The sequence below is a fragment of the Oncorhynchus nerka genome, linkage group LG4 (genome assembly GCF_034236695.1).
Source record: "Oncorhynchus nerka isolate Pitt River linkage group LG4, Oner_Uvic_2.0, whole genome shotgun sequence".
In the NCBI taxonomy this organism is placed as follows: Eukaryota; Metazoa; Chordata; class Actinopteri; order Salmoniformes; family Salmonidae; genus Oncorhynchus; species Oncorhynchus nerka.
The window spans coordinates 74,180,141-74,207,778 of record NC_088399.1 but is presented as its reverse complement, the minus strand read 5'-3'; the positions used below and the strand labels follow the sequence as shown (position 1 = coordinate 74,207,778).

The following is a 27,638-nucleotide window of genomic DNA, read 5'->3' as shown; positions in this document are numbered from 1 at the left end:
TATTGTCCCCCTCTGTCCAGGTGTATGCAGAACACTATGGATGGGCCGTCGGACTCTGTGGAGGACTACCTGTGTGACCCAGAGGAGATGCCACTTGGGGCCAGAGATAGCCAGCTGCCCTGCCCTGAGGACTGTGTTCTGTCTGACTGGGGGGTCTGGAGCCGCTGCTCGCTGGTATGGACAGATACTGACTACCTTGTTGTTTTAGCACCTATTTTATCCCTTTGTGATATTTAAGATATTTGGTGTTTTCTGGGTTTGGTTGGGAGCAAAGAAATGTCCACCTCAGTAGATGGACTGATGCAGTACAATTCTAATGTATTCTATGATAAACTCAGAAAGACCCTGTCTTTCAAAGATAATTCATAAAAATCCAAATAACTTCACAGATCTTCATTGTAAAGGGTTTAAACACTGTTCCCCATGCTTGGTCAATGAACCATAAACAATTAATGAACATCACCTGTGGAACGGTCGTTAAGACACTAACAGCTTACAGACAGTAGGCAATTAAGGTCACAGTTATGGAAACTTAGGACACTAAAGAGGCCTTTCTACTGGCTCTGAAAAACAACAAAAGAAAGATGCCGATTGTCCCTGCTCATCTGCGTGAACGTGCCTTAGGCATGCTGCAGGGAGGTATGAGGACTGCAGATGTGGCCAGGGCAATAAATTGCAATGTCTGTACTGTGAGACACCTAAGACAGCGCTACAGGGAGACAGGATGGATAGCTGATCGTCCTCGCAGTGGCAGACCACGTGTAACAACACCTGCACAGGATCGGTACATCCGAACATCACACCTGCGGGACAGGTACAGGATGGAAACAACAACTGCCCGAGTTACACCTGGAACGTACAATCCCTCCTTCAGTGCTCAGACTATCCGCAATGGGCTGAGAGAAGCTGGACTGAGGGCTTGTAGGCCTGTTGTAAGGCAAGTCATCACCAGACATCACCGGCAACAACGTCGCTATGAGCACAAACCCACCGTCGCTGGACCAGACAGGACTGGCAAAAAGTGCTCTTCACTGACGAGTCGTGGTTTTGTCTCACCAGGAGTGATGGTCGGATTCGCGTTTATCGTCGAAGGAATGAGCGTTACACCGAGGCCTGTACTCTGGAGCGGGATCGATTTGGAGGTGGAGGGTCCGTCATGGTCTTGGGCGGTGTGTCACAGCATCATCGGACTGAGCTTGTTGTCATTTCAGGCAATCTCAACGCTGTGTGTTACAGGGAAGACATCCTCTTCCCTCATGTGGTACCCTTCCTGCAGGCTCATCCTGACATGACAATTTCACCAGCCATACTGCTCATTCTGTGCGCGATTTCCTGCAAGACAGGAATGTCAGTGTTCTGCCATGGCCAGCGAAGAGACTGGATCTCAATCCCATTGAGTACATCTGGCACCTGTTGGATCGGAGGGTGAGGGGTAGGGCCATTCCCCCCAGAAATGTCTGGGAACTTGCCGATGCCTTGGTGGAAGAGTGGGGTAACATCTCACAGCAAGAACTGGCAAATCTGGTGCAGTCCATGAGGAGGAGATGCACTGCAGTACTTAATGCAGCTGGTGGCCACCCCTGATAATGACTGTTACTTTTGATTTTGACCCCCCCTTTGTTCAGGGACACATTATTCCGTTTCTGTTAGTCACATGTATGTGGAACTTGTTCAGTTTATGTCTCAGTTGTTGAATCTTGTTATGTTCATACACATATTTGCCGAAAATATATGTAGTTGACAGTGAGAGGACGTTTCTTTTTTTGCTGAGTTTATTTATGTGGTGCTGAACACTGAAAGCAAGAGTAGACTGCTTAAAGGGTTAACTCATAGCTGGAGAGCACAGAGGTGTTCTGCTTCTCACCATGGATATCTGTCTCACACCTTAACATTTAATAACTGGCCAATCATGCCAAGTGTCTACTCTCCATTAACCTGTTTGGGCCATTTTCCCACAGTGAAAAAAAACAATTCACAGCAGAGCTCTTACCAGCAACTCTCACTTTGGGTTTGCACCAATTTTAGCAATGGCAATTCGGTAAGTGTGATTCTCCTGTTGGGCTCTCATCAGTTCCGAAGGATGCCATTCGTTAAGTGTCATTCTCCAGCAAGGCTCGTAGCCATTTAGGTGATTAGGTCCATTTGGTATGTGTTTTTCTCCTACTGGGCTCTCACCAATTTAGTATGATGTTCTAGCAAGGCGTACACCAATTTAAATGATGGCTATTCAGTGGATATTGATCTCAGGTGGGAGAATAGCTGTGATTTATCCTGAGAAATGAACAAAGGGAGAGAGGGGTGGGATGACTGAGCAGGGAAGAGGATCTTATGCAGCTCTACATAGCATGCTGTGACCACCCTGTCACCCCTTGTGTATGTGTGTGTGTGCGTGTGTGTGTGTGCGTGTGTGTGTGTGCGTGTGTGTGTGTGTGTGTGTGTGTGTGTGTGTGTGTGTGTGTGTGTGTGTGTGTGTGTGTGTGTGTGTGTGTGTGTGTGTGTGTGTGTGCGTGTGCCTGTGGTGAACCTCTAGTGGGAAGAGGGGTCACCCGCGTCACAGTCCCTGCCACTCCCATTCCCAGGCACTCTGCCACGGATCCCTTGGGGAAATGAATTACCTTGGATATGGAATATGTCCCTGCAGTGGAAGACAGCACTCCAAATAGAAACGCCTGTCACCACCACCTGAATAGACCAGTTTACCTAGTAGGGGTTGGTTGGGAAATGGGCAGAGGTGGAAATAGACAGAGAGTAATGTAGGAAGAAAAATATATTAATGGAAAACCTTTTTCGATTTGCTCGTTGGAAAGTGGTAACTTCACTTGAACAGGGTTTCATATTTGGTTTGCATTAAACGCCCAACTAAAAGTGGATTCCCTGACAGGTTACGGTAAAAGCCCTTTGTGACAACGACTGATGTAGAAACGGCTTTATAAAATAATCTGAATGATTGATTGATTGACTTATTCTCTGCTTGAAGCCATGCAACAAAATCAGCACTCGAGAGAGGACGGCATGCCTCATCCGTCAACCTGGAGAGGGGAAGCTGTGCCCCAACACCACGGAGACCGAGCCCTGCAGCCTCAACAGCAACTGCTATCACTACTCCTATAACATCACCGGTAAGGCAAATGTCAGCCTGGATGACTTTATGCAATGGTTGGTACCAGAGATGTATATCAATATGGAAATATGGCTCTGGATGGTAAATACATTAATGAATTTCATCTTACCTCGAGTATATTTAGACCGCATGACATTTGAGATTGAACTAAGTGCAATGGAGAGGAAAAGAGGTTGGGAGAAAGGCCGTCTCGGTTTTATCCTGTTTTATTTTTCCTTCATGCAGATTGGAGCACATGTCAGCTGAGTGAGAGAGCTGTGTGTGGTAGTGGCATAAAGACGCGCATGCTGGACTGTGTACGAAGTGACGGCAAGTCTGTCGACCTCAAGTTCTGTGAAGAGGTGTGTGATCTTCTCTTTCCATTCCAAAGCTCATTAGTCGTTAATAAGAGCAAATCTTCTGTCTTTAGAATCCAGACAGGTTGCGGTTTGTGTACGTTTGTGTGTTGCCTAGGGGACTTGGGAAGAGGGCGGAAGAAGAATCTCTCGTTGGCCACAAATAGCCCAATAAAGTACTTTTCTTTTGGTTTCTCTTTCAGCTGGGTCTGGATAGGAAGTGGCAGATGAACGCTTCCTGTGTGTTGGAGTGTCCCGTCAACTGCCAGCTATCTGATTGGTCACCTTGGTCCGAGTGCACACAAACCTGTGGACTAGCAGGTACGTCACCATCTTTTTGACTCACTCTCACCTGACTTTGTGTTCAGAAAGATGATTCCATCTTGGAATGCTGGGAATGAATTCAAGGCTAAGTGAACCCAATTCTGAAGGGCAAGCCACAACAACAGAGAACTGATGAAGTGGTACATTCACCTATCATTGTCACCTATCTGTTTTTCTATAGATCCATTCATTACAGCCCCTACATGTGTAATATACAGCTAGACAGTGAATTTGTAGGCGTAGTGTATAGTCTGTGAATAGAAGTCATTTGACTATGTATCCATTCATTCAAGTACGTTATAGTCCACATTACATCAAATCTATATTGTAATATAGGGTGTGGATTTGCAGGCACGGTGGTTAGTCTGTGGATCATTGTTCATTGCTCATAGCGCTGCAGGTTCACAGTGCTGCTGATCAGCTCCCAGCACCACACACAGCTCAGAAACAACCAGAACCTCTCCTCTCCAGAGTAATGGCTGAAATGGGAAATGTTTTATGATGTGAGAGGGAAACGATTGTGAGCCTTAAACCAACGGAGAGAGGGATGAGGGGGAGAGGGATGGGGGAGAGAAGGAGGGGGAGGGATGATGATGTCCTCATGTGTAATTCTATAGGATCAGAGGATTGATTGGCGGTCCATTAAGCCTGTGTGCTCTGGGCCTGAGGGACCACTCCAGGATTCAGGAGTCCTTCAGAGCACTGGCCAGTGTCGTAGTTGGGCAGAAAGCAAATACAGGTCGAGATGTGAAACCAATACAGGCTCTAGCTACTGTGGTTGCCCTTAATCTGTCCTCAGGCAAAGTGAAGAATTTTCACAGGAAAGAGGGATAGAGTAGCAGCAGGTGAACCACATGAAGAGGAGAGGAAGAGAACATGTTCTCACACTCACTCCTTTTCATCCTGGAGTAGATTTTTTTTACCTTTATGTCGGATGGCAGGACACGGTTACATTGAGTAGCTAATATCTGTTTCTGAGCCAGGAATTGCAGGTTATGTTTTTTTTCTAAAGGAAATGGAGACACCTGGATGCACCAATGTGTCGTATCAATAACTGTGATGTGAAAACACACACAAATGCACGCTCAGGCACTCGTGCACGCATATGTGTGTTTTCATATCGCACTGATTTGAAAATATTCAAATACACTAACTCATGCATTCAAATATTGTTATTAAGGGAAATTATTTGAGAACACTTTCAATAGAAGTAGTTGATTCCAGCCACATTATTTGAAAATACTCAAATACACAGAAAATAACTATTTCATAACAAATACTCAATTACACATACTTGAACCCAGGTCGGACGCGCACACACACACACACACACACACACACACACACACACACACACACACACACACACACACACACACACACACTAGTTTCCCGGGGCATATCAGACCTGTGTGCATAGATAATCACAGCCACGTGTGTTCCTCGGCCAAACACTTATAGCGACATCTGGCACTAGCTCTTCCCCCTTACCCAGCGGCCCACCCAGTCACACACTGCTCCTCACCCCCAAACTCACCGCTGTCAGTAGACCACCCGTCGAGGGAGTAGAGAGACAGCCCCAGAGAGCACAGAATCAAAACCCCATTGGAGAATAATACTTACCATGGGTGCATGCAATAGCAAACCGCTGTTTGAGTTGAACCACCGCTGAAACAAAGCACACATGAGAAAATCTCAAGAAAACCCTAACTGCTGATTAAAAAGAACTGGGAGTTTATTTCTCTCATGGTTTCACGGGCATAAAAATCTCTGAAGGAAGGAGAGACCCTCTATGGGGGCAGCACAATTCTCTCTACGGGGAAAGCATCGTGGCATGCATCACGGTGGGTTCACCAGAAGATGAATTGGCAGATGTGTGAGAATAGAGAGTAGCTGCAGGCTAAGCCAGGCCTGGGGGACTCTGTTGTAATTGTGTTCAACATTAAGGAGCAGAAAAGGCCTCCCAGGCCCTGTGCGTGTGCAGTCAGCTGTAGAGAAAATAACACTGACACATGGAGATAATATAAATGACATCTACGGCAGATTGATGACAATTGTTATAGGAGTATGTAGGAGTATAGTAGAGGACTGGTCACTCCTCTGAGCCTGGTTCTTCTCTAGTGGAGCTATAGTAGAGGACTGGTCACTCCTCTGAGCCTGGTTCTTCTCTAGTGGAGCTATAGTAGAGGACTGGTCACTCCTCTGAGCCTGGTTCCTCTCTAGTGGAGCTATAGTAGAGGACTGGTCACTCCTCTGAGCCTGGTCCTTCTCTAGTGGAGCTATAGTAGAGGACTGGTCACTCCACTGAGCCTGGTTCCTCTCTATTGGAGCTATAGTAGAGAACTGGTCACTCCACTGAGCCTGGTTCTTCTCTAGTGGAGCTATAGTAGAGGACTGGTCACTCCTCTGAGACTGGTTCCTCTCTAGTGGAGCTATAGTAGAGGACTGGTCACTCCTCTGAGCCTGGTTCCTCTCTAGTGGAGCTATAGTAGAGGACTGGTCACTCCTCTGAGCCTGGTTCTCTCTAGTGGAGCTATAGTAGAGGACTGGTCACTCCTCTGAGCCTGGTTCTCTCTAGTGGAGCTATAGTAGAGGACTGGTCACTCCTCTGAGCCTGGTTCTCTCTAGTGGAGCTATAGTAGAGGACTGGTCACTCCTCTGAGACTGGTTCCTCTCTAGTGGAGCTATAGTAGAGGACTGGTCACTCCTCTGAGCCTGGTTCCTCTCTAGTGGAGCAATAGTAGAGGACTGGCCACTCCTCTGACCCTGGTCCCTCTCTAGCCTTCTTACAAGATACCTATCTTCTAGGGAATTTTCCTAGCCACTGTGCTTCTTCTTCTGCATTGATTGTTCTTTTGTGTTTTCGGCTGGGTATTTATAAAGCACTTTGTTACAAATGCTGTTGTAAAAAGGGCTTTATAAAATTTCAATATGATTAATTCAGTTGAGTTAAGAGGGAAGTAATTGTGCCTGTGAAGGAAAAACACAGGACAATTAACCTTTAGGAGTTAAATACCTGGTTAGAATGAATGGGCTTATAGGCAAGCACTGTGGATGGATGGTCCTAGGCTAGTGTTTTGGATGGAGTTGGCCTTTAGGGTTGTTAGATCAGATGACAGAGACTATAATGTCTGATAGGATGTTGCAGCAAGTTACGATAGTAGTAAGGGGAGTGTGATCCAAACTGGGTGGAGACACTACTCTACTATGGCTCTACTATAACCCTAGCCCTATGAACAATGGAATCTGAATTGCTATTGTAATATCTGACAGTGAGCTTTTTTGTTATTCAATTTTCATAGTTCTTATAGTTTACTGGATCTAGTTTATTTTCTGTGGTGGCTTTTCAAGTGGTATGCATTACTGAACATGAATTATCATATCATTTTGGGATAGTTTCCCATTAGACACCAGCTAATTGACAGAATTGTGTCACGTCTATCCCTCGGGTACCTCACTTAACATGCATTTTGGGTAGAAGGAGCATTCGTTCCTGTCCCGCTTACCCCTTCTCCTGACACCCCCCTGATATTACACAGTCTCTCCGATTTCATTTTTAAAAAATTCCACTTTAAATAGGGGGGAGGAGAGAGAGAGAGAGAGAGAGAGAGAGATGAAGAGAGATATGAGAAATGAAGTTACCTGAAATAGTGGTGTAAGGTGATAGTGATCTTTTACAGTGAAGCCCCTGAAAGAGCCCCAGATCATTGTGAAGGAACTGGATATGAGTCATATACATTAGTATATCTGGGGGCGTCTATGATGCTGTTATCATAAGACCCTTTTCTCTACTTAAATAGCTTAAAAGGCACTCCCAGTCTTTAACAAGGCTCTATTCAATCAAGACGGGTTGGGGACCACATATCTGGAATCTGGGTTTTTTTATGTCGAGAAAATATATATTTTCCCAGCACAACAACAATGCATGTTTCATTGAAATGCAGTGGACTTCCTTTTTGTTTCTGCCGCGATACATCATTTTGTTGACTATCTAGAAAATCACATAACCTAATTTGATTTTGCACAGGGCCTTGGACTCTCAATCATCCACTTGAGAGACAGACGTGTGAAATAACACCTTTCTCTACAGGGAAGCTGTGGCGCAGGAGAACGATGCTCCAGGTGCCCCAGGGTGATGGGCGAACCTGCCCCCGTCAGAGGGAACAGTGGAAGCCTTGCCCTGTCAGACCCTGCTACCAATGGAGATACAGCCCCTGGTCAGAGTGCAAGTCTGAGGTGAGACAGTGTTCTACCTCTCACTTCTTTCTCTCTCTCTCTCTCTCTCTCTCTCTCTCTCTCTCTCTCTCTTTCTCTCTTTCTCTCTCTTGCTCTCTCTCTTCCCCGCTTTCTCACACACTTTCTGTTTTGTCTGTGCCTTTGTCTCTGTATGGGTTTCTGTTTTTCTCTCTGCCTCCCTTTCCATCTTTCTCTCACACATGTTTTTTCTCTGTGCCTCTTTCTCTGTCTGCACCTCTGTCTCTGTCTGCACCTCTTTCTCTGTCTGCACCTCTTTCTCTGTCTGTACCTCTTTCTCTGTCTGTACCTCTTTCTCTGTCTGTACCTCTTTCTCTGTCTGCACCTCTTTCTCTGTCTGTACCTCTTTCTCTGTCTGTACCTCTTTCTCTGTCTGCACCTCTTACTCTGTCTGTACCTCTTTCTCTGTCTGTACCTCTTTCTCTGTCCTTCACCTCTTACTCTGTCTAAGCCTCTTTCTCTGTCTAAGCCTCTTTCTCTGTCTGTACCTCTTTCTCTGTCTAAGCCTCTTTCTCTGTCTAAGCCTCTTTCTCTGTCTAAGCCTTTCTCTGTCTAAGCCTCTTTCTCTGTCTGTACCTCTTTCTCTGTCTAAGCCTCTTTCTCTGTCTGCACCTCTTTCTCTGTCTGCACCTCTTTCTCTGTCTAAGCCTTTCTCTGTCTAAGACTTTCTCTGTCTAAGCCTCTTTCTCTGTCTGCACCTCTTTCTCTGTCTAAGCCTTTCTCTGTCCAAGCCTCTTTCTCTGTCTAAGCCTCTTTCTCTGTCTGTACCTCTTTCTCTGTCTAAGCCTCTTTCTCTGTCTAAGCCTCTTTCTCTGTCTAAGCCTCTTTCTGTCTAAGCCTCTTTCTCTGTCTGTACCTCTTTCTCTGTCTAAGCCTCTTTCTCTGTCTAAGCCTTTCTCTGTCTAAGCCTTTCTCTGTCTAAGCCTTTCTCTGTCTAAGCCTTTCTCTGTCTAAGCCTTTCTCTGTCTAAGCCTCTTTCTCTGTCTGTACCTCTTTCTCTGTCTAAGCCTTTCTCTGTCTAAGCCTCTTTCTCTGTCTAAGCCTCTTTCTCTGTCTAAGCCTTTCTCTGTCCAAGCCTCTTTCTCTGTCCAAGCCTCTTTCTCTGTCTAAGCTTCTTTCTCTGTCTGTACCTCTTTCTCTGTCTAAGCCTTTCTCTGTCTAAGCCTCTCTCTGTCTAAGCCTCTTTCTCTGTCTAAGCCTTTCTCTGTCTAAGCCTCTTTCTCTGTCTGTACCTCTTTCTCTGTCTAAGCATTTCTCTGTCTAAGCCTCTTTCTCTGTCTGTACCTCTTTCTCTGTCTAAGCCTCTTTCTCTGTCTAAGCCTCTTTCTCTGTCTAAGCCTTTCTCTGTCTAAGCCTCTTTCTCTGTCTGTACCTCTTTCTCTGTCTAAGCCTTTCTCTGTCTAAGCCTCTTTCTCTGTCTGTACCTCTCTCTGTCTAAGCCTCTTTCTCTGTCTAAGCCTCTTTCTCTGTCTAAGCCTTTCTCTGTCTAAGCCTTTCTCTGTCTAAGCCTCTTTCTCTGTCTAAGCCTTTCTCTGTCTAAGCCTCTTTCTCTGTCTAAGCCTTTCTCTGTCTAAGCCTTTCTCTGTCTAAGCCTTTCTCTGTCTAAGCCTCTTTCTCTGTCTAAGCCTCTTTCTCTGTCTAAGCCTCTTTCTCTGTCTAAGCCTTTCTCTGTCTAAGCCTCTTTCTCTGTCTAAGCCTTTTTCTGTCTAAGCCTCTTTCTCTGTCTAAGCCTTTCTCTGTCTAAGCCTTTCTCTGTCTAAGCCTTTCTCTGTCTAAGCCTCTTTCTCTGTCTAAGCCTTTCTCTGTCTAAGCCTTTCTCTGTCTAAGCCTTTCTCTGTCTAAGCCTCTTTCTCTGTCTAAGCCTTTCTCTGTCTAAGCCTCTTTCTCTGTCTAAGCCTTTTTCTGTCTAAGCCTCTTTCTCTGTCTAAGCCTTTCTCTGTCTAAGCCTCTTTCTCTGTCTAAGCCTCTTTCTCTGTCTAAGCCTCTTTCTCTTTCTTTCCCTCTTATTTGCCAGAAGCATCTATATTTTTGACAGGCGGCACTGTATTCTATATTGCAGAGTGAGGGAACGTTGACACTCCTTTGTTCTGGGCTGTTTTCTCCTGCTGCTGGGGTTTCTGACAGCAGACAGCAGCTCATTAGCAGCCTACAGCACAATCCTAGAGAAGCTATTTCTGACAAATCAAAGATCAATGCCATGGCCTTGACAGACACTGACACTCTGAACTGTAACAGTTGGATGTTGTCTACACAGCAGACCAGCTCTGTGTGAATGTATAGATGTAAGGGACGTGGTTCAGTGAACCTAGCTCACTTGGTAGGTAACCTTGCCTGAGACCTGAAGACCTGTGTTAGCTTCCCAAGATAATGCCTAGGCTATAGCTCAGAGGGCTAACACATTCTTGTGGCACAAACCCGAGTCATTGAACTAAATGGCAATCTGTGACACAAAATGAAATATCTATGGAGGTGTATTTGAACCTGTATTATTCTCTCTGTTTATCGTCTAGGGTGCGAGGTGCGGAGAAGGGCTGCGGTTCCGTAACGTGTCTTGCTTTGTGTCGGACGGGTCTGGCCAGGAAGAGGGCAGCCTGGTGGATGATGAGATGTGTGGAAACCTGGAACCCTCGGTAGACGGAGACAAACGGGTCACCCTGGAAGAACCCTGCACCTCGCCCTGTCCAGGTAACTAACTTGGCCTGCAATGACTGATGAAACAGAGTCCTTGACAGTGGACCCTGTCCCTAGATAAGAGGCAGCCCAGATCTGACCTGGAAAAACACCTGACCCTGTGGTCAGTACAGATTCACCTTTGAGCATCCTTCTAATCTACGATGTAGATAGTTCAATGTGTAACATTAATGGTGTTCCGTAGATTTTTCTAGCTTCATCTGGTCGAGAAAGCCCCTTGTCCTTCAACGTTATTTACTAACTTATGCAGAAACATTTTGCTGTTCCTTTTAGGCTGACCTGAGTTCACTACTGCCATTAAGTCACATTCATCAGCAGATATGCTAAGATACATTTATATGGTCCTAGCTGTGATATATTCTAGCCCAGCTCTCTCATAGCATGAATCTGTTAGGAGCAGTTGTCACTGACTGTAGGCAATGAGGATTGGATGTTCAGATGCTCAGAGGCTGGTGCTAGTGAGCCCACCAACACCTGAATCCAACAAGCTAGTAAAGTGAGTATTCTCAAATCTGATTATATGATAACATGATTTCTTCATCTCCAATGACATGAAAGTGGAGATTTTCTCTGAATATAAACCTTTCGACGTCATACATTTCAGAGGGAAAGGGAAAAAAGCGGATCTGAAAGCGACTAGTGTGAATTTTTACAGTTCCATATTTCCTTTTTTGCCAAAAGCCTATTAATGACATATCCAATGTCCCATTTTGACAGCTCCAGTGTAGCAGAAGTAGAGCGTTAGGACACCAGCTCATGCAGCAGAAAATTGTGTGTGTGTGTGTGTGTGTGTGTGTGTGTGTGTGTGTGTGTGTGTGTGTGTGTGTGTGTGTGTGTGTGTGTGTGTGTGTGTGTGTGTGTGTGTGTGTGTGTGTGTGTGTGTGTGTGTGTCCAGAGTGATGCTTTTGGTAGTTGTGGACATGTGTAGTCAAAGTCATCTTTGTAGCCTACTTCCCTACTATTCTACCATTCATTGCCCTCATTCACATCACACAAACCCTATGCCTGTGGCCTACTAAATTACCTATCTACATAGCCAGCCCTAATCTCCAGTGGTTTAGCTCAGGCAGATATCAGACAGCTACTTCATCCAGGTGTCCCCTCCCTCTCCACATGAAACCCCACCAGAAATCACCTCTCTCCCCCATCACACCCAAGCCTCCCCCTGCCTGATTGTATCTCAGTCCATGGCCCCACCATGCCTGACACCTGACACAGACAGCAGAGCATCGTAAGGAGGATTAGGCCACCTTGGACCTGACGGCTTTATGACTAATTAGTATTTAGACGTGTGCTCACTTCCTCTCTGTCACTACAACAGGATGAATGAATGAATGAATTGCTCTGACCTATTCTTAATGGGAACCGGCCTGTTTTCTGAGAACACCCTGAATCAATGTAGAATAGGGGATGATGAAAAATGTGATCTGGCTCTGTTGGGGAAATATTTGAGAACGTTGATCTTCTAAACTTTATCAGGGGTAGGGTTTATTAAACCTCTTTAACAAAAAGATAATTCTCTGAGGAACTCTGAAAAGTCTGCCTGGTGACAATCAGTGTGGAAAAAGGATGACACCCCACAAACACAGGTGGAAGAAAGGCTACCTAAGTATGATTCCCAATCAGAGACAACGATAGACAGCTGCCTCTGATTGGGAACCATACTCGGCCAAAACAAAGAAATAGACAACATAGAATAACCACCCCAAATCACACCCTGACCTAACCAAATAGAGAAATAAAACGTCTCTCTAAGGTCAGGGCGTGACAAAACCAAATTCAAGTTTCCCATTATAATTGTGTAGTGCCAGGGCCAGGAATTTTGTGATATGACCAGGATAGACACTGAAGCCATATTTTTGGTAAGGTTACATGCTTAACATTAACGTCTCATATAGTACTGTAAGTTTTCAACTGTGTACAGCTAAATGTGTTGTAAGTTATGTACTGTGTGTTTATGTACAGGTGACTGCTACCTGACTGACTGGACAGTGTGGAGCCCGTGTCAGCTGAGCTGTGTCAGTGGAGATGACCTGGGTTTCGGCTCAGTGCAGGTCAGATCCAGAGCCGTGCTGGCCCAGGAGCCAGAGAACCTACTGCAGTGTCCAGAACAGGAGTGGGAAGCCCGGCCCTGCACTGGTCAGTCTATATACACACACACGCACACGCACACATGCACAAATGTGCATTTGTCCCTTCATGCTATGTAATATGAAGTATGTCTGTACTGACCCATATCTCTCCTCCCACTACAGAGGGCCAGTGTTATGAGTACAAGTGGATGACAGGAGCGTGGAGAAGCTCCTCTCGACTGGTCTGGTGTCAGAGATCTGATGGATTAAATGTCACAGGTACAGAATGCGTGTGCGTGTGTTTGGTTTTACTATCCTTGTGGGGCCCAGAAATGTCCCTAGAAGGTAAGTAAAACAAGGAACATTTAGCCAGCCCCCGCAAGGGAAAAAGTATATTTTAGGCTTAGGGGTTAGGTTTAGGGTTGGGGTTAGAGTTAGAATTAGGGTTAGGGAGGGCCTCGCGAGAGGCGCAGAGGTCTGAGGCACTGCATCGCGGTGTTTGAGGGGTCACTATAGATCCGGGTTCGATTCCGTGTGCTGCAGCCAGCTGCGACCCGGAGGCCCATAAGGCAGAGCACATATTGACCAAGCGTCATCCGGGTTAAGGGAGGGCTTGGCAGGCCGGGATGTCCTTGTCCCATTGCGCTAGCAACCCCTGTGGTGGGCCGGGCGCATGTACGCTGACACGGTCCCCAGTTGGGGTTAGTATTTAAGGGTTCGCGTTAGGGGTTTGGAGTTTAGGAAAACAGGACTTTGAATCAATCGATTGTTTGGAACCCACAAGGATAGTAAAACAAACGTGTGAGTGTGTGTGTTGCTCACATCCCATCCCCTGTCAGAATGCATCCACCAACACCTCTTTCTTTTAAACATGTCTCTTTATACATGTGCCTACTGCATATGCTGCTGAATAGAAGTCCCTAAAACCTTCTAGAATAAGGATGCGTATTGAGTGGTAGCCTACTGTAGAAGAAGATTTCAGTCACTGCCTCTCCATTGAGTGGCTACATAATCACAACTGTAACTCTATGTGTGTGTGGGATGTAGATGAGATCCAATGAGTATTACAAGGCAGCTTTCTCCAGGTGCCTCAGTGGATGATGAGAATGAGGTGAATAGGGATGTTTAAAACCCTGTCTCTGCCTGTCGGAGCGAGTGGCGTTTGTTCATTCGAGGAAGATGTAAATGTAATGTAAATGAGGAAGAGAGAGGTTGCTTTCCAAGCACTTCCCGACTGCCTGTCACTGTGGAGCCGAGGCCGCTTGTGTGTGTGCATGTGCTCCGGTGTGTGTGCGCGCATGCCTTCGAGCGCGTGTGTGATTGTGTGTGCAGGAGGATTTAATCCTTGACGATGACACGTTTTAGTCCTGCTGGCCGTCACACGTCAGCTTCAGGTCTGTGACTGCTGCCTCTGCCTCGGTGGTGCTCAGAGCGCGGAGGTTCGAGGTGAAGAGTTACAGTGGATATGTCACTTATCATAAAGGATGTGTGTCTTATTCAGCAGTGAATCACCTCAGGAATGAATAACCACTGACTAGCAACACTGACTTTGCCTGTTAACTTATTATCTTGTGGAAAAATGTACTTACTACGACTGTGATATGTGATTTTCTCACCTAGCTATCTTAAGATGAATGCACAAGTGTAAGTCACTCTGGTTAAGAGTGTCTGCTAAATGACTAAAATGGGAATAAGTGCATGAAACATTTCTGTAAACTATACATATGATGTTAGGTGTGTAGGCATAGAGGATTACATATCAAATCCAACTTTATTTAACATGCATTTATCTAGACAGCTCAATACACTTTACATTTGTTAGGTAGGTGAGCATGAATCATGATATAGCCTGAATTCCCACTCACCGTGTATTAATGATGCTATAGATCCTATGCCAAGACATTCCACAGACATACGCTCCAGATGGTTTGCATATTTTACGCATATTATATCAGACTGGTTGATTGGCATGTACCCTGTTTTTCCTTGATGTAAACGCGTCCTTTCACACCTTGTGGTTTCCGCTTATGATTTGCATACGCTGTGTGTGTGTGTGTGTGTGTGTGTGTGTGTGTGTGTGTGTGTGTGTGTGTGTGTGTGTGTGTGTGTGTGTGTGTGTCTGTCCATGTGCATCACCATCATTAATATTCAAGACGTCTTCTGGTAGATTAGCAGTTTTCTGCCGGCAGTATGGTTTTTCTGAATAACTTGAGGCATCCCGTCCAGGATTACTCTCTGAGTGTCGCTAAACGTATATCTGGTGTGAAGTGGGTGATGTTGAAGTGAAGGAATTTAGCTAAGTGGTTGAAGTGTGCCGATGCTGACTGGTGCAGAGTACTGGGCCTTGCACCTCTCATTCTCTAAAACTTGGGTACATATTGTAGACTGCCTGGTTAGAAGTACTGTCAAATTTAAGGGAGCAGTGGAACCTTTTTCATTCTTTCAAGCACTGATGCACTGTGTAAGTCACTTTGGATGGAAGTGTCTGCTTAGTTGCAGATATTATATTACGTTATATATATAATGATTAAGCTCCATACTTTACCCCTGGCTGCTGTGGTAACCTCTGTTTCTTTCAGCCTGGTTACCGTGGTGCTGTTTAACTCCTAATGACAAACCTAGTCCTTACTGCCACCTACAACGTTGTCATAGAAACCACACTTATCAGAGGACGGGATGCAGTACTGACTTAGCTGTGAGTCGGTTCTAGTTTCCTCACCACCACTACCGTATTCCTACTCTGTATACCATTGGTCTAGTTGGTCTAGCCCCCCCCCCCCCCCACTACCACTACGGTATCCTTCCTCTTGTCTCCGATACCCTTGTCTTGTGTATATTGATTTACCCCAGTATAGTTGAAATAAAAGCCTAGTGAGAAAACAGCGAGCCCCTTTCTTTTTGCCTCGAGGCAGCCCACTGCATTGATGAGGTGATGGGAGGGAATCTCCCTGAGGCAATCACTTAAAGAGATAGGGATGGGCCAGGCTGGCCTACCTTCCCTTCCCAGGCATGGCTACATCCCAAATGGCCCCCTATTTCCTAAATAGTGCACTACTTTTGACCAGAGACCATAGGGCTCTCGTCAAAAGTAGTGCACTATGTAGGAAATAGGGTGTCATTTGGGAGACAAGAATGCTGTCCTTGATATCTGAAGGTGTATCCGTTGTACATGTTGCAGTGAGTGCATCATCTCACCACAGTACACACAAATCATCTGAGACCCAGAGAGCTCGGTCTGCTTTCCTGTTTATCTAAGTGTGTCTGTACGCTTGCTCTCTGGGATGGTGCATACTGCTAAACCATGAATTCATGGGACTGTGTGTTTTTGTCTCGGTGTTTGAGGAGACATCTTGAGCAGCTAGCTATCTGTGAGGGGAAATTAATTGGAAAGCATTGGAGGACCCATTGTTGTTGCTTGCCTCCTGCTGTGGAATGAGACGGAGGGAGAGAGAGAGAGAGGGAGAGAGAGAGAGAGAGAGGGAGAGGGAGAGAGAGAGGGAGAGAGAGAGAGAGAGAGAGGGAGAGAGGGAGAGAGAGAGAGAGGGAGAGAGAGAGAGAGAGAGAGAGAGAGAGAGAGAGAGAGAGAGAGAGGGAGAGAGGGAGACAAAGAAAGTGATATAAAGTGCAAAATGGAGAAGAGGTATGTTGGCTCTCTGATCCATGTTGCCTGCAGCACAACAGACTGACAGAAGTGGAGTAACAAAGACAGAGGTGAAAGCTGCCCAACGTGGACCGCTCGTCCGCTGCCCTGCTGTGTGTGTGTATGGACGTGTTTAACTATAAGTCCCCACAAGAATAGTAAACAAACATTTGACCAACTGGGGACAGTTATTTCTAGGGGGTTTAGAATTAGTGTTAGGGTTAGAATTGGTTTAGGGTTAGTTTTAAGGTTAGGGTTAGGAAAAATAGGTTATTGAATGGGACTGAATTGTGTGTCTCCATAGGCTCGTTGCACAAGACGGTGTGTGTGTCTGCTTGTGTACATCTTGTGTATACATGTATGTGCTTGTCTACTTGCATTAGTAAGATAATTAAATGTACAGCATCTTTATGTCATAAAGGGAGACCTATTGCAACCTCACTTTCATCCCCTCGCTACCCCAAACCCCTCCCCACTGACACTTACCCTCTGACCTCTACCATACAGGTGGCTGCCCTATGACGGCCCAACCCGTGGCAGACCGGTCATGTGACCCAGCCTGCAACAAACCACGCTCCGTCTGCACAGAGGTGATTGGGGGTGGGGGGAGAGAGAGAAAACAGCTGAACAGTCTCTGATGGTGTCATGCTGCTGTTATGTGCAGATGAATTCCCCTGTATTTACTGCATCTGCCGTAGCAGGAGAATAATACATACCTGAAAAAACAAGGCATGATCAACAAGACTATTTTCTTTTTCAGTTATACTCATTTTCTCAATTAAACTCCATCTCACATTATCAAGCATCTCACAGGAAATCCCAGAACCAGTACAAACAACATTAAATATATATATATATATATATTTTTAAATACTCTTTAAATGAAATGCAATAGAGTAAGGTATTCTTCAACCCAGTGGTATTCAAAGGGTGTATTTGATTCTCAGTCATATGTAAGAGAGAAACATCCCATAATATTCAGCCTGGTCTTTGAAGTGGAGTTTGTCCCTCCTTGGGCTGAGCGCTCCCAGCATTTGTGTTCACTACAAACGGAGGCAATTTCCTGGACACACCGGGGGACCGGTGTTTTTGGAGGTGTGTGTGTGTGTGTGTGTGTGTACGTGCGTGCGTCTATGGGGGATCGGCACCATGTATACACACACCCATGTCAGAACACATCAGAACCAGTCACTATTACTAAGACCCTGAACCAGGACTCAGGCCTCTAGTCGGTGCTGAGGGGGCTGTGAGAGAGCTACAGAAACATGTCTAGCTGGATATGGCTCAAATGTCTCTTTCATGTTTGTGTTGTTAGTCATCTCCCAGGGCCTGGCTGTGTTTCTGTGTCTTTGACTGTATGTAAATGTGTCTCTTGTGCCACAGTGTTATTTCCTGCTTGTAGGCGTGGTCGTGAGTGAATCTAACTTGTTCTGTCCATCATTCCCTAATTTCATGTCTGTCTGTGTGTTCATGAATGTGTGTGTGTGTTTGTGTGTGTTCGTGTGTGTGTGTGTGTGTGTGTGTGTGTGTGTGTGTGTGTGTGTGTGTGTGTGTGTGTGTGTGTTCAGCCATACAGCCACTGTTTGCATTGTTGGTATTTAATCTCGGGGTGATGAGAGAAAAAAGGAAAGAGGGGGATGAAAGATAATGAAAAACCCCTGGGCTGGCAGAGGAGTGATCTGAGAGAGCTCGAGTGATGAGCGAACAGAGTGGAAAGAGAGAAAGAATAGGGGAAGCCTTTGGGCTGGCGGGCTGTATACCCCAACCCCAACAGACACCACCCTATAAATCTCAGAGCATGAATTTCTGATTCACCCCCCACCCCCACCCCCCTGCCTCTCTCTCAATGCAGCGCTAGCATCACAAAGGGGATTGAAACGTGTGATGGTTAAAGTTAATACTGCCAAGATATGAGCCTGAGCTAAAGCTGAGTGATGATTCATTCGATTACACCTGGGAATATTTGATAATAAATAACCTGACTTTAATCCAACTTGGTGCTTAGCCAGGTCCGACTGCATTATTTGTTGTATTAAAAGAGACGAAACTGACAAAAATGCCTTGTGTCTATGTTTTGATTTTATAATGTGTTTCTGTGTGTGAGTGTATGTATGTGTGTATATGTATGTGAATTGTGTGATACTCATGAAGTGCACTAATTTCTAAACATCTCCAACACACCTGCAAAGCAACCCCCTTGATGTGCAACTGCATTTCACTAATACCTCCCTCCCTCTCCCAGGCGGGTGTGTGTGGCTGTGAGGAGCGCTACACGGAGGTGATGACTTCAGACGGCCTGCTGGACCAGTGTACGGTGATCCCTGTGTTAGAGATCCCCACGGCAGGGGACAACAGGGCTGACGTGAAGACCATCAGGGCGGTCAACCCCACACAGCCCTCCAACAGCCTGCCTGGCCGAGCTGGACGCACCTGGTTCCTACAGCCCTTCGGACCAGGTACACGGACCAGACAGATTTACTCTAGCAATTTACGGGACAGTAGGGAACCATCCAAGACATTTGTTCTTGGTTGTTATTATGTTGTATTTTGAATCTTGTTAGAATATCGGCCTATACTTTGTAGAAAGTAAATGTGAATATATTCAGGAATTATAACAGAATTTGCTACAGAAAGCCAACCATTCTGCATTGTCATTCCCGGGAGCCACAAATTGTTTTGGCACAAATCCCCTAATGACGTCAAGAAATGTTATGAACAGGTCTCACACCACCATTTACACACACATTTAGGATTAGGCCCAGAATTTATCATCCTCAAAATAGCCAACATTTCTACTCATGTATGATGTGATGTGCTGGATCCTAATATTTACAGCAAAATTAAAGTACAATCCACCAATAATAATTTACACACAATAGATGACCTGGAAAATATTTGGTGTACTGCTGCCCCCTTCTGCACAGGATTGGATTTGCACCCAAGCCATTTACGTTATAGTGTGAGCTGTCACTGGAGTTAGTCCCTTGTTAGTGTACTAAGTGTGTGTGTTGTGTTCTCCACAGATGGTAAACTGAAGACATGGGTCTACGGTGTTGCAGCCGGAGCTTTTGTTCTCCTCATATTTATAGTCTCCATGACCTTCCTAGCCTGGTAGGTTAACCTGTTTGATACTTTAAGTATGTAATTCATCTGTATGTATGTATGTATGTATGTATGTATGTATGTATGTATGTATGTATGTATGTATGTATGTATGTATGTATGTATGTATGTATGTATGTATGTATGTATGTATGTATGTATGTATGTATGTATGCATGCATGTATGTATTTACACTGAACAAAAATATAAATGTATGTATGTATGTATGTATGTATGTATGTATGTATGTATGTATGTATTTACACTGAACAAAAATATAAACGCAACATGCAACAATTTCAAAGATTTTACTGAGTTACAGTTCATTTAAGGAAGTCAGTCAATTGAAATACATTAATTAGGACCTAATCTAAGGATTTCTCATGACTTGGAAAACAGATATACATCTGTTGGTCACAGATACATTAATAAAAAGGTAAGGGTGTGGATCAGAAAACCAGTCAGTATCTGGTGTGACCACCATTTGCCTCATGTAGCGCGACACATCTCCTTCACATAGAGTTGATCAGGCTGTGGATTGTGGCCTGTGGAATGTTGTCCCACTCCTCTTCAATGGCTGTGCGAAGTTGCTGGATGTTAGTGGGAACTGGAACATGCTGTTGTACACGTCAATCCAGAGCATACCAAACATGCTCAATGGGTGACATGTCTGGTGAGTTTGCAGGTTATGGAAGAACTGGGACATTTTCAGCTTCCAGGAATTGTGTACAGATGCTTGCGACATGGGGCCGTGAATTATCACTCAAACATGAGGTGATGGCGGCAGATGACTGGCATGACAATAGGCCTCAGGATCTCGTCAAGGTATCGCTGTGCATTCAAATTGCCATTGATAAAATGCAGTTGTGTTCGTTGTCCGTAGCTTATGCCTACCCATACCACAACCCCACTGCCACCATGGGGCACTCTGTTCATAATGTTGACATCAGCAAACCGCTCGCCCCACACGACGCATTACACTCTGTAGGCCATCTGCTTCGTACAGTTGAAACTGGGGTTCATCCATGAAGAGCACACTTCTCCAGCGTGCCAGTGACCATCGAAAGTGAGCATGTATCCACTGAAGTCGGTTACGACGCTGAACAACAGTCAGGTCAAGACCCTGGTGAGGACGACGAGCATGCAGATGAGCTTCCTTGAGAAGTTTTTTGACAGTTTGTGCAGAAATTCTTTGGTTGTGCAAACCCACAGTTTCATCAGCTGTCTCGGTGGCTGGTCTCAGACGATCCCACAGTTTCATCAGCTGTCCGGGTGGCTGGTCTCAGACGATCCCACAGTTTCATCAGCTGTCTGGGTGGCTGGTCTCAGACGATCCCACAGTTTCATCAGCTGTCCGGGTGGCTGGTCTCAGCCGATCCCACAGTTTCATCAGCTGTCTGGGTGGCTGGTCTCAGACGATCCCACAGTTTCATCAGCTGTCTGGGTGGCTGGTCTCAGCCGATCCCACAGTTTCATCAGCTGTCTGGGTGGCTGGTCTTTCATCAGCTGTCATGGTGGCTGGTCTCAGCCGATCCCACAGTTTCATCAGCTGTCTGGGTGGCTGGTCTCAGACAGATCCTGGTCTCAGCATCCCACAGTTTCATCAGCTGTCTGGGTGGCTGGTCTCAGCCGATCCCACAGTTTCATCAGCTGTCTGGGTGGCTGGTCTCAGACGATCCCACAGTTTCATCATCTGTCCGGGTGGCTGGTCTCAGACGATCCCACAGTTTCATCAGCTGTCTGGTTGGCTGGTCTCAGACGATCGTCTGGTTACACGTGGTCTGAGGTTGTGAGGCCGGTTGGAAGTACTGCCAAATGATCTAAAACAACGCTGGAGGCGGCTTATGGTAGAAAAATGAACATTTAATTATCTGTCAACAGTTCTGGTGGAAATACCTGCAACCAGCATGTCAATTGCACGCTCCCTCAAAAATTAAGGCATCTGGGCATTATGTTGTGTGACAAAACTACTAATTTTAGAGTTGCCTTATATTGTCCCCAGCACAAGGTGCACCTTTGTATTGATCATGCTGTGTAATCAGCTTCTTGATGTGCCACACCTGTCAGGTGAATGGATTATCTTGGCAAAGGAGAAATGCTCACTAACAGGGATGTAAACAAATGTGTGCACAACATTTTAGAGAAATATGCTTTTTGTTCATGTGGAACATTTCAAGGATCTTTTATTTTAGCTCATGAAACATGAGACCAACACTTTACATGTTGCGTTTATATTTTTTTCAGCATATTATGTAATGTAATGTATGTATGTATGTATGTATGTATGTATGTATGTATGTATGTATGTATGTATGTATGTATGTATGTATGTATGTATGTATGTCATCACCTGTATGTATGTATGTATGTATGTATGTATGTATGTATGTATGTATGTATGTATGTATGTATGTATGTATGTATGTATGTCATCACATGTATGTATGTATGTATGTATGTATGTATGTATGTATGTATGTATGTATGTATGTATGTATGTATGTATGTATGTATGTATGTCATCACCTGTATGTATGTATGTATGTATGTATGTATGTATGTATGTATGTATGTATGTATGTATGTATGTATGTATGTATGTATGTATGTATGTCATCACCTGTATGTATATGTCTTCATGATCACATCAGTTTCATTTTTACCCATTCATTTTCATTTCAAGTCATGACATTACCTGTACTCTCCATTTTGCTTTTCTTTCCACCCCCACCCCCCACCCCACCCCATCCGTGCACCATCAGTCGGTGGTACTCGAACCCTGACTCGAACCCTAACCAGTGTACTGATACGATGGTCTGGATGGAAGAAAATAATCATACCATGGCTTATACGTGTCCTGACTGCCAGCATGAAGCACACGAACTAGAACAACTACATCAATATCATCAACAAAATCATCAACAACCACTACCACAAAATCAATATCAACTACCACATCTAAATCAACACTATCAGCAACAACCATATAATGAACAACATCAATATCAACTACAACCACAACAGCATCAACAAAAAAACATAACAATGAACAAAATCACCAACAAAAACCACAATGCATTGAAACACTCATAACACTCACTTAGGGGTCCTGACCTACTGGCGGCCCTCGCTGCAGTGTTCACACAAACTCCCATACCCCTTCGTCTTTCTCTCCTCCCCACATCTGCTGTCACATGTGCCTGTCCGACCTGTCCGACCAATCACATGGAGTTATTGATGGAGGTGAGCAGGAAGTCATCCCCCATGTTTGACCTCTGATCCTGGAGTTTGTTTAGTAGTCAGAGCACCTCCATACTTAAACAGACTTTTGTACGGCATCCATTTTAGGAAGTCATTGGTTTTTTGTTGAAGGACTTCCTTATTTTTTAGATTTCAGGGACACAACATTGACATCACAGTAAAATTATGACCAGCTTTCACTTTCAATAGCATACTGCCCTCTTGTGGCCAGATGGAAGAATCACTCATGACCACTATTCAATGATCTCTCAACCCTTGCCATTCAATCTCTTATTCATTCCACCCATTATTCCCTATCCATTCATGATGGACATAATACACATTTCATAAGATATCTTATTTACATTTGATATATATGTATCATTGTCTCCCGTCCCTGTGTTTTGTATGTGAAGTTATGATGTGTGATATATTAGAGCCTTGCCCAGACATGCTATAGTGTTGTCCTCATTATGTACCTATAGCTAACTGTCTACACTGTCTCTGTTTGCCATAACTTAGTTTGCATTAAGGTGAGTGGGAACTGTTCTGGGCTGAAGAAAAAGCTGCTTTCTGTACTGTGCTCGTCCGCTTGTCATCTTCCTTCAGAGTCCAATCTCTCTCACATGCCTCAATATAAAAACAAATAATAGCTGCTGTTGAAATTGTCCATGAAGTGTTGCATCATCCACTATGGCGTCACTTCAATGCTAGGACAAGGGCCACTCAAATGTGCTTCTGAAATGTGGCTCACTAACTAGTGCTTTAACCAACAGATCTATCCTTTTTCCTTCAAGGACAATGGCAGTATAGGAACAGAATCATTAGCTATTTCAGTATTGATGGAAGAACTGACCATCTACTAAAAGCATGGCCTTCAGCAGAGTGATGCACGTAACTCTGACACCCACCTGAAAGTTGTGGTGTTTTCAAAAGATAGCAGAGCAAGCTCTGTGTATCAGGTGGGGGTAACATGATATGGATAAATCCTTTATTGTTATTATGGTAAATAGGCCTACATATTAAGGCTATGGGTATCTACATTTCCTCTTCAATAATTGAAATATAAAACATGTAATAGCAATGTTTGTTTTTTATTTCCTAGTAAAAAGCCAAAGAAACCCCAGAGAAGACAGATGTATAACAACCGGCTCAAGCCCCTGACCCTGGCCTATGACGGAGACGCTGACATGTGAACCTCCTCCTAATCTACTTGGTGACAGAATCGTTTCACACTGACGTTGTGGAGACTGTCATCGTGGGAACAGTCAGACAGGTTGTCATGGAGACCCATCTTTGACCTTTCTCCTCAGGCTACCAGTGGGCGTGGCTTAAAACCTCTGGAGCTCTAGGAAGACTTGGGTTTTATGTCACAGATTTATCAACAACAACAACAACAACAACAACAAAGCAAAAAAGAAATGGAGTCATGTTCGTTCATTAGTAGCCTAGAATTTTCCTTCCTCAATATTTTTTATTTCTTACATTTTTGTATACTTTGTTTCACAAGAGCCTTCACAAACTCTATCTTCTTCTTCTTCTTAAGGAAGTCTGCCTTTGCTTATCTGCCATTTACTACTTTTTTCTGTCAAATAAAAACATCTTTCAAGACGAAGGTTGTTGGAGAGGGCCCTGAAAAAACAGAGTCCTTCCTTCTTGGCTACAGCTGCTCTGTTGGAAATTAGATGAGAAGTACGCAATGCTTTTTTAAATTATTCCTGGAGAAAATTGCTGCCTCTCTATTTTTCTTCTGGACTGGATCCTTTTCCCTAGAAAACAAAACAAAGCGAAAATGTCCTAATCTTACAGAAATACTGTCAACCTTTGTAGGAATTCTCTGCCTGCCTCTCCCTTTCTCTTCCGTTTCAGGCTCAATATTGCACTATATTAGTGCAGCATGATATGTTCTTATGTCTAGGAAGCTGCCTCCCTCAATACAAGATGACGTACAGTCTTGTGTTAGAAATGTCAACAACAAAAAAGTAGACCTTTTTTCAAAAACAAACGTTGCTTCTTTTACCTCTTGTATGTGATATGATAATAGGACGGACGATGCCATGTAAATATAATTGATTTACCTTTGTAGTATGTACAGCTGCATTTTACCGACACGGGTTCAAATGGTTTCTGTTTTCAACTGCGCTTGATTGCTCTTGCCTGGCACAATGGAGCCCTTGGAATTGTCCCAAAAGTGCAAACCCTACCCATCTGCCACTCCAGGCCAGGCTCAATTAAATGCAGAAAGTATTATAAAGAATACAAATACTATTTGAACCCAGGTCTGAACATGTCTCATTCTCTGCCTGCCTGACCTTATGTTTGTCTCCTGTTTGTTTCTCTGACTTGCTTTGATGGCTTATTATGGTCAGTCATTGTTTTTCCATTTCCTTTAGTAACTTTATTCAACATCTCAAAGACCAGAATTCCATCAAACGTGCACTGCAGGGAATCCCGATTCCACATGGCAGAAAAATCACATGGCTCTCGTACTGAGAAAAGAAAAGCTAATTCAAAGAACTGTTTCAGGTTTGTTGAGAGAAATACAGCAACAATTCTAGTTGATGATGTTATTGAAAGGGATTATTTTCACAGAAAAAAAACAATGTGATTTCTATCCCCTTTGCGAGTTTAATAGAATCTGGTCTTTGTTGTTAAGACAGAAGGGTGTGACTGGGTTCACAAATTCTTCTTTACCTTCTGATCCACCAGAAGAGAGTGGATTCTCTTTACATCTTGGTCTCATATCTACTGCTGTGTAACATCCTCAATCCTAACTAGAACAGCCTACTTGTAACCAAACTGCTTAGGCGCATTGCTATATACATATCATAAAATCTCTCAATACTGCTCCTATTCAGTGTGGCTGTTGCTTTGGTCGAGGGATGAGTGTGACTACAATGTCTACAATAATCACTCACACACATTTATGCTTCAGTCTTTCTCCCTGCCTTGGTGCTATTCTATAATGTGTTCTGTATTGCAAAAGCTAGATAGAACGCAACCTAGGTAGCCACAATAACACTCCAAGTAATTCAAAGGAACAGATGCAGCAAGGCCTTAGATGTCGTTCAAAAGCTTCTCATGCTAATGCTGCAATGACATATCTGAAGAGTCCGAGTCCTCTGCCTGAAAACAGGTTATATGCATAATATTGGCTATGGCAGACTGGCAGTTGATAGTGCAGACTATTTATTCAATGTTGTAGATGGACAAACCTCATGTAAAGTAAATGAATCAGTCACAGCCATACTATTCTCCAGGGGATTGAATTGCGGTGGTAGATACAGACGGACATTTGTTTGTTGACAGGTGGTCAAAGGAATGTTTACTTTTTTTCAATTAACTTTCTTAAATTATGATTTGTAAAAAAATGGGTGCATTATGTTTTTATTTAATAATTATTTATGCATTATATGTAAATATGTTCCTTTTTTTACTGCGCAAAGTAAAGTAAAAAAAAAAATGGTGTGTGTGTGTGTGTGTGTGTGTGTGTGTGCACGTGTTTAATTATTCTTGTGGGGATTTCTGATTTCTAGTAAACAAACAAAAATTTGACCAACAAGGGACATGTTGTTAGTCCCAGTGAGGTCAAATGCTGTTTTTAGGGGGTTTAGGGTTAAGTTTAGAATTACGTTAAGGATTCGGAGCTATTGTTTGTTTTACAGTTAGGAGCTAGGGTTAATGTTAGGTGTTTGGGTTAAAGTTAGGGTTAGGGTTGGGTTTAAGGTTAGGCTAAGAGTATGGGTTAGGGTTAAGGGTTAGGGTTGGGTTGGGTTTAAGGTTAGGGTAAGAGTATGGGTTAGGGTTAAGGGTTAGGGTTGGGTTTAAGGTTAGGGTAAGAGTATGGGTTAGGGTAAATAGGATTTTGAATGGGACGGAATTGTGTGTCCCCACAAGGTTAGCTGTACAAGACTGTGTGTGTGTGTGTGTGTGTGTGTGTGTGTGTGTGTGTGTGTGTGTGTGTGTGTGTGTGTGTGTGTGTGTGTGTGTGTGTGTGTGTGTGTGTGTGTGTGTGTGTATGTGTTACTGCCTATGTGTGTGTAATGTAAATGATCTTTGCTAAAGCGATACGGATAATTACCTTGTTAAAACAAAGTCTGTCCTTTTCCTACAGGTTGTTTATATGTATCTGACCAGTTGCTTATAATAAATGAGAAAAACTAAATAATTGTGTCAATACCCTCAATGAAAATGCTCTCATTATATCCACCTTATTAAAAAACGAATGTGTTGTTGCATCAGTCTATGCCACTAGATGGCCCTAGAACACTATTTAACATATTTTTCCCATTCCCTCCAGCTAGCTCTTTGACAAATCTGTTTCTCCCCTCCTCTGCAACTGAACCTTTGACAGAAGAAGAAATAGAAACATTGCGCTGAAGAAGCAGAATCTGTGAGAAACTCAGACCCATGACACACACAGAGGTCACAAGGGACTTTGCACACACATACTGTACAGACACACACAGGTCAGAGGACAGAAGGGGCTTTGCACACACATACTGTACAGACACACACAGGTCAGAGAACAGAAGGGCTTTGCTGAAGTCTGAGGAACTGGAGCTATCCAACTGTACTTAAATCACACTCTGTATGGCCTGGGCGATGGTGTGAATAGGTTTCTTAATATTGTTCTTTATTTACTTACTTGATCATCTTTGTTCCTAGTTGGAACATAAAGCTTCCACGAGAGAGCGCCATTGCAGCCGATTTTATGTGTTTTTGGGTATGGTTTTCCAGGCTTTTTCATGACAGGTACTTCCTAGGTAATCGTTTTGTAGGTATGCTGTTACCAGTTTGTTTCTAAGTACATTCCAGATCATTTAGGAAGTGTAGAATCAAATGTTACCAAGATGGC

At 44.2% G+C, this 27,638-nt stretch overlaps 1 protein-coding gene across 1 annotated transcript in view; it reads left to right on the top strand.

The window, feature by feature from the left end:
- The window catches only part of LOC115128799 (thrombospondin type-1 domain-containing protein 7A-like), a 171,131-nt gene extending 144,189 nt beyond the window's left edge, over positions 1-26,942 (top strand). Inside the window, exons 17-28 of the mRNA XM_065017826.1 lie at positions 21-174; positions 2,978-3,119; positions 3,347-3,462; positions 3,660-3,777; positions 7,871-8,016; positions 10,545-10,719; positions 12,691-12,864; positions 12,981-13,076; positions 16,945-17,027; positions 18,680-18,893; positions 19,461-19,548; positions 23,886-26,942. Coding sequence (XP_064873898.1) covers positions 21-174; positions 2,978-3,119; positions 3,347-3,462; positions 3,660-3,777; positions 7,871-8,016; positions 10,545-10,719; positions 12,691-12,864; positions 12,981-13,076; positions 16,945-17,027; positions 18,680-18,893; positions 19,461-19,548; positions 23,886-23,976 — 1,597 coding nt within the window. The 3' untranslated portion in view covers positions 23,977-26,942. The remainder of the gene's footprint in view (positions 1-20; positions 175-2,977; positions 3,120-3,346; positions 3,463-3,659; positions 3,778-7,870; positions 8,017-10,544; positions 10,720-12,690; positions 12,865-12,980; positions 13,077-16,944; positions 17,028-18,679; positions 18,894-19,460; positions 19,549-23,885) is intronic.
- Positions 26,943-27,638: the final 696 nt, after the last annotated feature.